At 41.4% G+C, this 15,050-nt stretch overlaps 1 protein-coding gene across 4 annotated transcripts in view; it reads right to left on the bottom strand.

Moving 5' to 3' along the window:
• Nucleotides 1-259: 259 nt before the first annotated feature.
• BRD1 (bromodomain containing 1) overlaps nucleotides 260-15,050 on the bottom strand; it is a 43,426-nt gene continuing 28,635 nt past the window's right edge. For 3 of the 4 annotated variants that reach the window (XM_028746472.2, XM_028746469.2, XM_028746473.2), the window contains 5 exons: nucleotides 12,559-12,694; nucleotides 12,044-12,171; nucleotides 8,267-8,376; nucleotides 4,310-4,464; nucleotides 260-2,111 (listed from right to left, as the gene is read on the bottom strand). In XM_028746472.2, the coding sequence (XP_028602305.2) occupies nucleotides 1,928-2,111; nucleotides 4,310-4,464; nucleotides 8,267-8,376; nucleotides 12,044-12,171; nucleotides 12,559-12,694 (713 nt within the window). In that variant the 3' untranslated portion in view covers nucleotides 260-1,927. The remainder of the gene's footprint in view (nucleotides 2,112-4,309; nucleotides 4,465-8,266; nucleotides 8,377-12,043; nucleotides 12,172-12,558; nucleotides 12,695-15,050) is intronic. The other variant, XM_028746471.2, reaches the window with a different exon arrangement.

The raw sequence follows: 15,050 nt of genomic DNA on the forward strand, positions 1-15,050 counted from the left end.
GTTAAGTGCCCCTGCAGAGTTCTTCTTGTAACACAAACACAGAGAAGTTAAACCTTCGAGATCCTAGAAGTGTTCCTTAGCGATCACAAATATTGCTGCATATGAGATCTGTGAGCGGTCAGGTGGCTCAAAATGCAACTCGGTGCAAAACCGGATCCTTTGTATATTGCATTTGTAGTGATTTCCATTATGAGAAAGTGGTTAGGTGATTCTGGCTCTCATGTAGACATTCTAAGGGGCCAAATGCATGACAAAAGTATCACTTGAGAAAGGAAGTTTATTTCAAGCTTCTAAGGGGGTATTACAAACCATAGATAATAAAAAACATTAGAAACTATTCCAAAATTGGTTGTAGCTTTAAAATAAAAATCCAAGCAGGTTTTACAATGAAGAACGCTATTCAATGAAATTGTTTAAAAAGACTTTAAAAGTATTGGCTTTGCCATCTTTGCTAACCCATTTTAAAAAAAAGAAGCTGGGCATAAATATTTCGTGCATTCATATGCATTATTTGGTGTTGCATATTATATATCTCGGTACAGCATTTAAGTTATCACTGAAGAGTCCACCGCAGTGCACTTATAAATAGTGTAATCATTATAAATCACATTGAAAACATACTTGCCATTTCCATTGTTACAAATTCAGTATTCCAGTGAACATAGAAATAAAGTAGCTACAACAATCAATAGTTTTACTTTATTTTTTTAATATAAAAGTTATTACTCGAAACCCACCCTATCATTTTCCTTCCCTAAATGTAATGCTTTAATTCTTCGAAATAAAAATAAAGTACTAATTCTATATACATCACATGTACCATACAAAAATGTATCCAAAGTTTCTATTGCTACCAAAGTGTTCTAAAATTAAAAGTTACATAAATCCCCTTTGAAAGAAAGATTACAAGTTACAAAAAAAGGTCAAATGACACACAACCCATCAAGTTATTTTGTACAACCATTTCCAAGACAGCTTTTTCTCCCAAAGCAAATTGTCTTATGTGCCTATATAAAAATGTATATCAATATACTTTCTCATTTATTTCTCTTTATAAAGCAAAGTAATACATTTTCTACAATAAATATAACACAGGGAGGCACATAAAATCCAGGGGAGATAGATGAGATATGGTTTGCAAGAAATAATGTACTCACAGGCTTTAAGCCGGTTGTGTGTAAAACACAAATTATTTCTAAAGTGATATTTTGGGCAACAATGGAGTGTTTTTGGTGATTTTTCAAGTGATGTACATAGCATAATTTTTTTTTTACTTCTGTTGTCTTTCTCACAAAGTACCCTCCAAAATAATGTAATTTCTTCTCTTAAAATACACATTTGCTGTTGTAAATTTACATCTTAACTATGTGGTACTTTGTGCAAAGATTAATTGATTTATGCAAAATCAAACATTCAGAGGTCTTGTTAAAAAGCTACAGATCACATACAAGTTTCATAAGCAGCACCATATCATAATATATGATTTAGCCAAATCTATCTGATGTTATATACTTCAAGAAACACCTAGCACCTTAAGCTGGAAGGTGGTGCTGAAGTTTTTTTTTTAATTAAAAAAAATGCGGAAAGAAATGGAAATGACAATCTATCCCTTTCCCAGCCAAAATAAAAGAAATAAAAAGGTACATCTAAAATCAGAATAAGTTAAGAGTTGAATATACATATATGTACACTTTATGAACACTATGAACAAGATATTTTAGTGGAAAAATCCTCCAAACAGCAACACAATGATAAAAAAAATCTTTAAATCAATATGGCAATGGTGATTCAGAGGATCTGCTGCAGAACTCTGCCACTGGATCAATGATTACGAAGTTGTATCTTCAATACATTCTTGTAGACGAAGAAGTTAATTTGTAGATCTCTATACAGGGTGGTTTTTTTGTGTGCCTTGGCTGCATCTATGTTAGTCAATATCACTGAAGTCACTGACTGGTTCTCCGTGGACTCTACTGAGATGGTTCATAGCACGGTCAAAAGCAACCCTTACGGCTTTGCGAATACTTGAGTTCCGACCTTCCATCATTTTTAACTTGTCTATTGTTTCATCAATCCCAAGCGGAATCATTTTGGATTTTGGAAGCCATTGCCTGGAAGAGGATAAGTCAACATCTCAGATACTTATCACCATTTTGGAAAATTAAAAAATACCCTGGTTCTCGTGCAATTTTTGTTTTAAGTCCTCCTTTCCACTCGAAACAATACTCACAGCAGTCTACAACAGACAATTAAAACCAACTTCCATTAAAATTTGCAAGGATAACTGTTGGAAATAGAAGAAACCTACACTTACAGATTAATCGGAATAATGAAAAGCTAAAAAGGCATGGTGGAACAAAAATGTTTGAGTCCAATGTTTAAAACCATACATTACCACCAGCCCCAAGTGGTCTTCAAACAGGGAAGTAAACCAAAATTTCATACAAAATCTCATAATGGACAAATTCTCTAAGGAAGTGATTTTAAAACTGTGGTCCATGGAAAAGATGTGCAGCAGTCAAGAACGTAGGTATTAGGCCTGCACTTTATTTTTCAGACAACCAAGGCCATTTCAATGAGGACCATTTTATCAAGCAGGCTAACAAGATTACTTTTTAAAAACACGGCACTGGTATGAGATGGCACTTTCATCATTTCTCAGCCGAAGGTCTAAATACACAATCAGGATGGATATTGAACAGGATCAGAGGCTAACAATGACAAACATTACACCAGAGTCTGCAGAGGATAAATTCATATGCAACGTTAAGCCAAGTTATGGCTACACGTGAATGATAGAGGCAGATTTGCTACTCCTGCCACATGGTTAATAATAATAATAATAATAATAATAATAATAATAATAATAATAATAATAATAATTTATACCGGGCCCATCTGGCTGGGTTTCCCCAGCCACTCTGGGCGGCTCCCAACAGGATATTAAAAACACAATAAAACATCAAACATTAAAAACTTCCCTAAAGAGGGCTGCCTTCAGATGTCTTCTAAAAGTCAGTTGTTTATTTCCTTGACATCTGGTGGAAGGGTGTTCCACACGGTAGGCGCCACTACTGAGAAGCTTCCCTGTAACCTCACTTCTCGCAGTGAGGGAACTACCAGAAAGCCCTCAGAACTGGACCTCAGTGTTCAGGCTGAACGATGCGGGTGGAGACGCTCCTTCAGGTATACTGGACCAAGGCTGTTTAGGGCTTTTAAGGTCAGCACCAACACTTTGAATTGTGCTCGGAAACGTACTGGGAGCCAATATAGATCTTTCAAGACCGGTGTTATACGGTCTTGGCGGCTACTCCCAGTCACCAGTCTAGCTGCCGCATTCTGGATTAGTTGCAGTTTCCAGGTCACCTTTAAAGGTAGTCCCACGTAGGGCGTATTGCAGTAGTCTAAGCGGGAGATAACTAGAGCATGCATCACTCTGGCAAGACAGTTTGTGGGCAGGTAGGGTCTCAGCCTGCGTACCAGATGTAGTGTTACATCTGAGCCTGAGCTTGTGGTTTATCTGTCCCAGATATGCCATGACTGGTAAAGCAATGAAATGAACCTTGGCCACAGGACATGCTTTGCTCGGAGGGACAAAAGCCCAGATAATGCTAAGTCAAACTATGGCTTTATCTCACAGCAGGACCAGAGCAAAACGGTTGTAATTTTCACTCCATGCACTCAGTGCGTACTTGTTCAAACATGGCTTGGCTTTGTGGTATGTGCAAATAAGGCCCTTGATTACAACTGGACATCACAATAAATCATAGTTCATCATGGCAGGAACATGCCTGCACAAATCTTGTGCTTGCACACTCCTCCCAATTCTCCTCTGGTGCTGCTATTGAGAAGTTCTGAAGCTTTCAATTCAGTTTCTGGTTCACTGTAGCTGATCATTACATCTGAACCTGAAAAAACCATAGTTACTCTTAAGTATGGTTTAAAACAAGCCAACTTCAAACCATGAATCATGAAGGTGGCTCGTTTCAAATAAAGTTCAAGTTAAGCTTTTGCGCTGGAAGAGGGAAAGGGGAAGCCTTTAAGCCCAAGGCTAGCACAGCCTTATTCCTTTCAAAATAAACTATGGTTTATCATGATGTCTAAACACAGTTACTATAGGAGGGGTCAGGTTTTTCAGAAGCTGGAGCTTTTATGCTTCCTAAAATTATTTGGATCACGCAAGTAACGTTTTCTTCTCCTGCAAAATTCCATTTCTGAGCAAATAAGGAGCTGTGGAACCCAATTTATCACAGCTGCCCTTACAGTTAGAATATACAGGACTTTTTCATTTGAGAAAGAAGTTACATACCAGCTCCTTTTATTGTCAAAAAATAAAACCAAGAAAAGCTTCTCATCCGATTTGGTCTGCATTTGTTCTCCAATTTTCAACACATCAAGGGGTGGCACTGGTATTGTAACACCATTGTGATGACCAGCAACACGAGGCATTTTAGGGTCAATTATCTATAAAATGGAAGGGAAAGGATAATAATTTAGTTAACTGTTCTTAAAGATTTTATTGTATATCAGGCAGCCATCTACTAACATAAATCTCAAACCAATGTACACAACATTAAACTCAATTCACAGGAGTCACGCTCTTAATAATGTGGTAACTTCCCATTCGGTTCCCACATGATCAAGCCCCAGGCTGCTACAGCAAGGATAACTAACTTGTGGTCCTCCAGTGGTTGCTCAATTCCAACTTCTGTCACTTCCAGCCAGCCTAATCAACAATCAGGGATGATGCTAGTTTGAATCCAGCTATCTCTGAAGAGCCACAGGCGAGCCAGCCCTGTGCTACAGTAACCTCTTTAAAATAACCAACTGTGTGCACTATTTACCCATTAAGTACACTTTGGTTACCAATGCTTAAAACTTTAATTTGTTAGACATTATGATTACTATGGCCATTTATTAAATTCATATACCACCCTTTAACCGAAGATCACAGGCCGGTTCATAGCATAACACTACAGAATGGAAACACAAAATACATACAACAACCACCATCACCAATAACTCCCTCTCATAAACACAACTGAAATTCCAGATTGTTTAATTCAGTGTTTCCCAACCGGTGTTCCGCGGCACACTAGTGTGCCGCGAGATGTTGCCTGGTGTGCCGCGAGCGAGTCCAAAAAAGGTTGGGAAACACTGGTTTCTCTTTCAAAAAGGAAACGTGGGTTAAAGCGGCGACGCCGCCTCCCACTCACTTTCCTGCTCTGGCTTCCCTAACAGTTTTCCGAGTTGCGTCACTGGATCCAGCCCCCTTTTCCACATGTGACACGGGGCTGGAGGGAGGGAAAGAGGGCTTTACGTCGCGCACAAAGGCAGCCTCCTAGAAGCGCTCTGGGCCGGCGCCGTTTCGCCGAAGGCGCCGGAGGACCCCCACCCTCAGCTCCTTCAGAAAGGAAGCCCCGCCCCTCGGCTCCCTACGCCGCCAGGCAGCTCAACTGACTGACGAGGACGTTCTGCGGCGGCGGCCGCCGCACAACCACCGCAGTTGCTGGCAGCGTCCGCAGCGCAATAAGTAACAGCGCCTGGTGCTGCCAACTCTTTCTCTCTCTCTCCCGCCCCGCCCCCAAGCTCTCGCGCGCCCCGCGTCAACATCGCCGCGAGCAGCTTCCCGAGCTCGAGGCCAGCCACTGCACGCACGCGCCGGCTCGTCATCGGCTCCGGTTGTTGCCTTTCTCCGCCGAGGTCGGTGGACCCCGAGCCTAGGCTTCCTTCCCGCACCCCGCTTTCCGAAGACCGCACACCAGTTGGGCCAGTACATATTCCCCTCCCGTGACTGGAGCGGAATAGCCCTTTCTCTTCTTCCCCAACCCTTGTCGTTGGAGGAGTCCCTCAGTCCCTCGCTTTGCTGCCTCCTCCTCCCCCCACCCCCAAAGCTTGGAGGTTCCCCGGCAAGGGGGAGGGAAAAAAATTGAAAGTTACACTTTCGTGCGTCCCTCCCGGCGTGACGCTGCGCGCTGACGTCATGGGGCTGTAATGGTGGTGTGCCTCGAGATTTTTTTCATCAAACAAGTGTACCTTTGCCCAAAAAAGGTTGGGAAACACTGGTTTAATTACTCAAAGGCCTGGTTATACAGGAACATTTTTGCCTGGAGCCTAAAGATATGTAGCGAAGGGACCAGGAGAGCCTCTCTGGAGAGAGAATTCCACAGACAGCCATGGCAGAAAAGCCCCATTTTCGTGTTGCCACCCTCTAGACCTCTTGTGGAAGAAGCACATGAAGAAGGACCTTGGATGATGATTTGAAGGCCTGGTTCAGACCTTCAGGTAAAAGATAAAAAGGTAAAGGACCCCTGGTCCAGTCAAAGGCGACTATGGGGTGTGGCGCTCATCTTGCTTTTCAGGCCGAGGGAGCGGGGGTTTGTCCACAGACAGCTTTCCGGGTCATGCAGTCAGCATGACTAAACTGCTTCTGGCACAACGGAACACCATGACGGAAACCAGAGCGCACAGAAACGCCATTTACCTTCCCGCCACAGCGGTACCTCTATTTATCTACTTGCACTGGTGTGCTTTCGAACTGCTAGGTTGGCAGAAGCTTGGACAGAGCCACGGGAGCTCACCCCTTTGTGCGGATTCGAACCACCAACCTTCTGATCGGCAAGCCCAAGAGGCTCAGTGGTTTGGACCACAGAACAGTACTGAGCCATTTAAGGCTTTATAGGTCCAAACTAGCACTTTGAATTGGGCCTGGCAACTAACTGAGCAATGTGGCCGCCATTTTCTACACCAGCTGAAGTTTCCAAACCACCTTCAGAAGCAGCCACATGTACAGTGCATTGTAGTAATCTACACTGGAGATTGCCAAAGCACAGGCAGCAAAAGCGAAGCTATCCCTGTCCAGATAGGGGCACAGCTGGGCCACCAGTCAAAGCTGAGGGAAGGAACTCTGCACCACCGAGGCCACCTGAGCCTCAAGTGACAGCAATGGATCCAGGAGTACCCCAAGCTATGTACCCACTCCTTCAGAGGGAATGTGATCCCGTCAAGAGCAGGCAACTTCCCATTCATTCGCTCTAGGGAACCACCCACTAACAGTGGCTTAGTCTTATCTGGATTGAGCTCCAGTTTGTTGGCTCTCATCCAGTCCCATTACCAGGCAAGACACTGGTCCAGCACTTCAACTGTCTCACCTGCAGATGCAAAGGAGAAGTAGAGCTGTTTGTCATCAGCATATTGCTGACAACATAGTCCCAAAGCGTGGATAGCCCAACTTGGTGGTTTCATGTTGATACTAAACAGCTTGGGGGATAAAACTGAACCCATACTGACGACTCCACAGAGCTGAAGAGCACTCCCCAAGCATCACTCTCTTGGAAATGGCTAAGGAAGACCAAGCAGTGCTGCCCACCCCTAACTCACGACAGCCGCTCCAGAAGGATACCGTGATTGATGGTATCAAAAGCTGCTGAGAAGTCAAGGAGAAATAACTGGAACACATTTCCCCACTCTCCTAACAGAGGTCATCATAAAAGGAGACCAAAACCAGGCATAAACTCATATTGAAATGGATCTATTAAGATTTCCATTATCAATTTATTCCAACTTGGTACAGAAAACCAGGTTTGCTTGTTGTTGTTGTTTTTTAAAAATGTATTGGAGAGTTGACAACTCCAAACATGGATATGAAGGGACATATATACAAATACATATATATATATGTATCTGTGTATATGTATGTCCCTTCATATCCATGTTTGGAGACGTCGACTCTCCAATATGTTTTTAAAAAACAACAACAAACAAACCTGGTTTTCTGTACCAAGTTGGAATAAATTGATATTGGGAAACTAATTAATGAGTATGCTTCCAAAATTGGGCTAACATGACACTTACATGGAAACTGACTCTGAAAGAGTCAGAATGTGACAACTACCACTTGCCATTTCATGAACTCAAATGCACCCATAATAAATTGTGCACCTGGTATAAAAAAAGGTACCATATTTTTTTTGCTCTATAAGACTCACTTTTTCCCTCCTAAAAAGTAAGGGGAAATGTGTGTGCGTCTTACGGAGCGAATGCAGGCTGTGCGGCTATCACAGAAGCCAGAACAGCAAGAGGGATTGCTGCTTTCACTGCGCAGCGATCCCTCTTGCTGTTCTGGCTTCTGAGATTCAGATTATTATTTTTTCTTATTTTCCTCCTCCAAAAACTAGGTGCGTCTTGTGGTCTGGTGTGTCTTATAGAGCGAAAAATATGATATGTTACTTCTAGTCACCTCTAATATAAATGACAAATAACTCACCAGTGCTGGATAGGAAGGGTACCCACTGCATTTGGCCCACACAACTTTTAGAGGCTCAAGGACAGAATTGGAAGCATCTGTTGAAATCCACATGCTGCTGTGCCCAACTTCTAAAGGGGAAAAGAGAGAGAGAGTAAACCAATAACGGCTACAGTTGATGCAATGGTTGACACACTGAAAAGGTAAACTTTGTGTGTGCCCTTTGAGTAGGGCATTAGCATGAAGCAGCTCCTATGTTGTTTGGGCAATTGTAACCGGCTGTTAATCTTTGCTCTTCTACTTGCTCAAGCCTTTGGTGTGGTGAAAACCAGTCCATACCACATAGGTTTCGGAACAAACCATTCCATGCAGAAAAGCGGCTGCGTTGTCAACATCAAGGTTGGAGGTGGCTCAATATATTGTTACACATTGTTCATTGGCTGACTAGGAGAACAGAGTAACATGCTGACCAGTTTAACCAGTTAATATTATGCATGTGAAAGCCACAGATACGTTGAGCTAAGAGAATTTGTTGGCTGTGGCCTTTTAAGACTCTCGGGTGATCATTTCCACAAACTGAAACTGGCAGTCCTGTGATTCTGTTCTCCTGTTCTTTAGTGTAGATTTGAAGAAGAAAAATCAAACAGTAAGTCAACTAACTTTTAGTCACAGTAGACCCACTGAAATTAAGTTTGAGCCATGAACTTCAATGGGTCGACTCTGAGTAAAGGTTAGTTGAATAATGATGATGCTTTTGACTAGGCAACTCCTATAGCTTGTTCACAAGAATCAGCATTCCTGCAAAGGATAGTAATTAGTTTTACATGGCATGGAAACAAGTAGGACTGAAATAATTGATCACATTAGTTATAAGGCCACAGTCATGGTCCCACGTTAAGCCAGTTGACTCACATTCTGGAACTATAATAAGGAATCTGGAAGTGGGGATTCAAGTTCTATGGCTTGATTGGGAACTTGAAAGGGTAGAAGAGTTAGGTCCATACTGAATTTGAGGTAGAAATGCTATAAAATGACTTGTTTTGAACAAGAAAAATGTTTGATGAGCGACTAGCCCTTTTGAACCTTTTTTTTCCCTTCCCAAAGACATTGATGGTTTGGTTTTATTTATGTACGGCATTTATTCCCCAACCCTTTTGCCAAAAAGACTCTTAAGAGCAGCTTACAAAAAAATTATAATTAGATGGTCCTTGCCCTCAGACTTGCAATTAAGAAAAAGGAGTGGGAGTGGGTGGACTTTTTGGAAAGATTTTTGTTTTTACTGCATCTTTTGCAAAACTTTTTATTGCAATAGTTCAAGGGGAATGTCTAACTCGTGCCATTACCCAGGAGTTGCCTTAAAAAAAAACAAAAAAACCACACATTTTCTGGTCCAAAGTTTGCCTAAGCTCCCATGAATGAGGAAATTTATGCACGTGCTCAGTATGAACCGGTGTTGCCCAGCAACAGTTTGAAAGGCAGCCCATTTTACGAGTCAGAGAAGTTTGCAAGTAAGAAAGGTCCTTCCACCACCCTGCCATTCTGTGCACACAGCAAACCCAATGTTCAAGAGAAAATCAATACGAAGTGTGAGTGAAATTTGGTCAAATTATATCCTACCTCAGTTACATTCTGTATGCCAGATTTCACACTGACACAACACGTGGTTTTAATTTTTCCAAAAGAATAGTTTATAAAGTGAACCAATGTAGGCTAAGGGTTAGTTTGGTGGATAAGGAATCCTCATCAGCCATGAGGGCTAAGGTACCACAGGGTTTTTGCGAGGATGAAATGGAACAGGCAGAACTATGTACACTACCTCGAGCTCCTTGGAGGAAAGGAAGCATAGAAAATTATTTCAAGTTTATACGATGGAACCTTGGTACTCGAACATTTCGGCTCCCAAACGCTAAAAACCCAGAAGTGAGTGTTCCAGTTTTTAAATGTTTTTCGGAAGCCAAACGTCTGATGCAGCTTTCAGCTATTGTTTCCGGGGTGCCAGTGCTAATCAGAAGCCGTGCCTTGGCTTTCGAACATTTCGGAAGTCGAAAGGACTTCCAGAACAGATTATGTTCAAGAACCAAGGTACCACTGTAATTTTAAATTACCAATACACAGTTCCGCTTTCCACTGCTGTAACTAGAAATGGATGCAGATGTGTGTTGTGTTTTAATCGTATCAAATGACTAGACTTCTCGACAACTCAGTTTCCCACAGGCTCTTCAGGAGCATCTCAGCTAAGTCTAACAGACTTGAGGCACTTACAGACTGAACTCCAGAAAAGCTGAAATATGGTTCAGGTATAACGATGGTATAAGTTTATGCCCAGGATCTCGTTCCACACAGTGTTGTGAATTATACATACAGTTTCTGAGCAGGTAATTTATTAAGAGGCCCCAGCACTCAAATACAGTACCATACCTATAAACAGAAGTTTAAAAGCGACAATGGCCATTTTGTGGCGGAAGGCAAACCCTGGTTGTGTGTGTCTCTGTGTGTGTCAACTCTTCCTCCTCCCCTCCTAAACAGTCCCTTCCAACTCTTATCATTTGTGCCAGTTGTGTAGTTGTAACATGGAAGGGTAACTTCAGTTGCATGTTAGCTTCAGCTGCATAGACGCCATATGTCTATTCCAGTGAACAGACAAATCTGGGAGTTAGGGTGATCCCTCTGCAATGGAAAGCCTTTGAGGAGAGAGGTTATTACCCCTCAAATGCTATCTATACCAGGTCGCTCAACCTTTGCTACTGTGTCCTTTCTTCTAGCAGATCAAGATAATCGGGCGACAGCAAAAACTGCAAAAAATTTAGCAGGGGCAATTAGAATAAGATCTATTATTTGATCATTGACGTAAACCTCCAGAATGTATTTTGTATAGTTAAGTTTTTACCTCTATCTTCAGTACACTGTATTTTATTTTATTGCTACGGCTAGTGGCTGGTGCAAATAAAGGTTCTTCTGATTCTGAACTGCAAGCCATTCTGCTCCAAGGTGGCGGCGAAGCTTGAACTAACCACAGCATGGATCCCGTACCATACTGCCTCAATAATGTGTCTTGTTCTCAGCTGCGATTTCCTGGCATTTTGGAGCAGAGTCAACATGGAAAGCCCTGAACACAACATGCAAACTAAGAGTTCTTTGTTAATTGAATTTATTTGCTTAGTGACACCAGTGTGTTAAGGCAATATATAGAACAGGGAAAATATAGTGCTCAAAGGGCTTACAGTTTATATTAGATGGACAAAAGAAGTAACAAGGGCGTGAACAAGAGACAACAGCTGAGGGAAAGCAGATGAGGTGAAGCGAGGCTGGTGCAGGAGAGGCGATGCTAACAAGGCCTCAAGGTGGAGATGTGCTAAAGGGAATGGTTAAATAGTCATAAGGGACCAACTGCTATAATCACAAGGAGCAGAACACAAGACAAGACAAGACAAGACAAGACAAGGAAAGAGGAGTTTAAAGTTGTAACGGGTGTTCAAAGCAGATCAATTTTAACGATGAATTTAGAAAAGGGTGCATAGGAGGGAAATATGGGTGGGAGAAGGTTTGTGTTTGTTATGTTCAACCTCAAAATGTCTGAGGCAGAGGAAATAAGAGATCGATTAGAAGGAGGCGCATCGGGGGCAAGTTGGAAAACCTAACGGGTATCGTCAAGAGGTAGACACAAATAGGCAAAGTCTCACATTCATCTGGCCACAGAACAGGATGTCCTGGGAAGGCATCACCCTTCATTTCTAGAGAGCAGGCAGGAAGAGACGCCAGATATTTTTTATAAATGCATAGCGTAAATATATCAGTTACCAGCCGCAATTCTTGCTGCTTTTGCGTAGTTTCCATTTTCAATGCATGATATCAACTCACTTCGGTCTTCTAACGTGTGTCTTCGTATAAGCGCTGGTTTGCCTTTCCCACATTTTGGCAGGCTAAAACTGGAAACATTTGAAGTGTCAGAAAACATAATAACAATAACAACAAAAGTAACAATAGCTTGAAGAAACACGTGAATCGTTATACTTCTTTACAAGGTTTCATGGACATGGCCATTTATATGCCAGAAGTCTCTCACCCCAACAACTAATATTACTGTTGGGCTGCCCACTTCTGAAATCCAGTGAAGATTCTTGCTTGAGGAAGGGAAATGGGGATTTTTACCACTTCCCTCACTGTTCCAGAGGGTCCTGCAACCTTCCAGAGAATATTTTCAAGAGGCACAGGGCAAATGACAAACCGGAGTACCCCTGCTTATGGGAAGTCCAGATCTAAATGATTATATTTTGAACATACTTTAACTTTGGGCTAATAACACATTTTTTTACCTTGAATTACACAACAGGCTGTTACTTGAGGATATACTAGACTCTGATGCACAACGGCGACGAGGTTCAACTTTTCTCCCTGGAGTATCATTTAACTCCGACTCTTTACTGCCATCTCCAAAACCATTCGAAAGGCCTGGCAGGTTAACAAAAGAAAAATACACATAATGTGGAAGTGGATTGCATTTTCATACATGTTTCAATATATACTTATGTGCATGTTTTAGTACCTCTGTTAATAGAGCTGTAACATGTGCAAGAGGAATGAGATTAAACGTTAAATAGTTAAGTGAAACATGCAGCATGTGTAGACATCAGTGAAGACAGAGGAGGTAAAATCAAGAGACTGATACTTGTTGCAAGATATATCAAACTGTGCCGCTCCTAAAGCAATGCATGCAGAACGAAGTCTATGCAAACATACAAAAGACAGGTCTACATTTTCATTAAATATCTAAAAATTAAAAGAATGTGAGTTAATACAGTACTTAAAGCATCTGAGTTGCAAGTGACAGCAAACTCATTCTATTCAAATTGTCAGAAGAAATGGAGAATGGCTGACTCCAACTTCCCAGCAGTGTAAGGACCAGTCTGGTATCAAATAGGCGACTGCTAACTTTCAATAGAGCCCTAGAAAATGCTAACACTGTCTGCACATATTCAGTTTAGGATTCAGAACCTATGTACAGAAGCCTAATACAGCACTAAACTAGTCTAAAAGTCCACAACCCAAACAGCTTATCTGCCAACTTTGAAATTTGATCTTCTCTTATTTTAGAAACAGGAATGGTAGTGTCTCATATTGTAATAATAAATTAAACTGAAAGATGCTTCAATTGACCATGAATGAAAATTGTACGTAAGATTCAACAGATGCATAAAATACGTTGAAAACATGCAGGTGACTCGCAACTTATGTACATTTTTATACTGATGAAAACTGATTGGTTGACATCCCATAAATTAAGAGCATGGAAGGCAGACAGCTTTTTGTGCAGGGTTTTCCCGGGGAAAAAATAGCTTTTAAGCTCTCTGCCTGGCTCTGGGAGCCTCTTGCGAGGTCTCAGAAGACGCCTGTGAGCTCAGTAAGCAAGTCTGAGAGCTTAAAAGCTCTCTGCCTCGCTTGGGGGGGGGGGATAAGATCTGCTTGGCACACCAGCTGCAGAGGGTAAGATGGCTTGTATGGAGGCACGGTTCCGCCAGAACACAGCAACACTAAAATTATGTTTCCTTGGAGTGTTTTAAATAACATGTTTCCAATCTTTCATTTTTCAAAAAAAGAAACCTGCTCTAAGAAATAACTTTTCCTAAAACTGGTACCGTGTGATGAACAAGTCAGACACAAGATATGAACCTGTGGCAATACAAGCTGAAGACAACCAACTGCAATACAGAATGCAGGCAAATTGTCATTACAATTTCCCTATACCCACATACGCTCCTTCTTGTCGTTCAGTTAGTCACTCTGCATTTTTACGCCAGAATATACCGGGTACAGAGAAATCAAAATGAGAAGCAGTCAACAATAGCTTGTGTCGTATCAGCTTTGAAGGTTTCATGAATCTTCCTTTTTTTTCATTTTACAAGGTGGTGGTGCATAGGCAAAGATTACTGCATTACTGACATTGTGCACAAATCTTACTGAAAAACTACTGTTAGAAAGAGCAGTTATGGGGCTGAAGCCCCACGCAGGTAAGATCTTCATCCTCCTCCAAAACAGGACAACATGAATTGGGGGGAGGGATGCTAAATATAAGCTAGATGTAAATGCAATAATATTTGCAAAGTGAATATTTTCAAATAGTATGTACACACAACAGGACTTGAAAGGGCCAGCATCATTATTTCTAAGAGACCAGAGGATCAAATGCTTAGAATTGAAACCAGTGTAATACTGCGTGCTGATCTGTTTTGTGAGCCAAACAGCAAAATATTTCAGGCAAACTGGAAAGACAATTTAAAACTTTTGTACACAAACTTCTATATGAGCAGTTAAAGTACAGAAGTTCAAATACCATATCCAACCGAAGTCCACTCCTTACATCCCCACACTATTCCACAACGAGTGCTAATAAATTGCAGAAATATATGTGAAACATACAGGGCTGATTCAAGCACGACACAAAAATGTAGTCTAGCATTACAAAAATGAGCTGCAGTATGTCTTGCAGCTGTAAGCTAAACTATAGTTAATATTATTATGTTTTAAAAAAGCTTCCAGACTTCTCTTAGCCACTCTAGTAGAGAAAGGCAAGGGGGAAGCACTCCAAGGTTTGTTTGTGTAATGCTAAACCATAATTGACCATTAAATCCAAACACAGCCATAGAAGTATACAAAACCATAAATGATAATTTAGCAAGAACAGGGTGGAATCTACACATATATAAAAATGCTGTGAAAATGCTTTTTCTTTTAAAAAAAAGGTTTTTGAAAAATATATTGAATTTGCCATAGCTCACCATTGTCATCTAGTGCCACATTTGTATATTTC

Source organism: Podarcis muralis, chromosome 10 (genome assembly GCF_964188315.1).
Source record: "Podarcis muralis chromosome 10, rPodMur119.hap1.1, whole genome shotgun sequence".
Taxonomy (NCBI): domain Eukaryota; kingdom Metazoa; phylum Chordata; class Lepidosauria; order Squamata; family Lacertidae; genus Podarcis; species Podarcis muralis.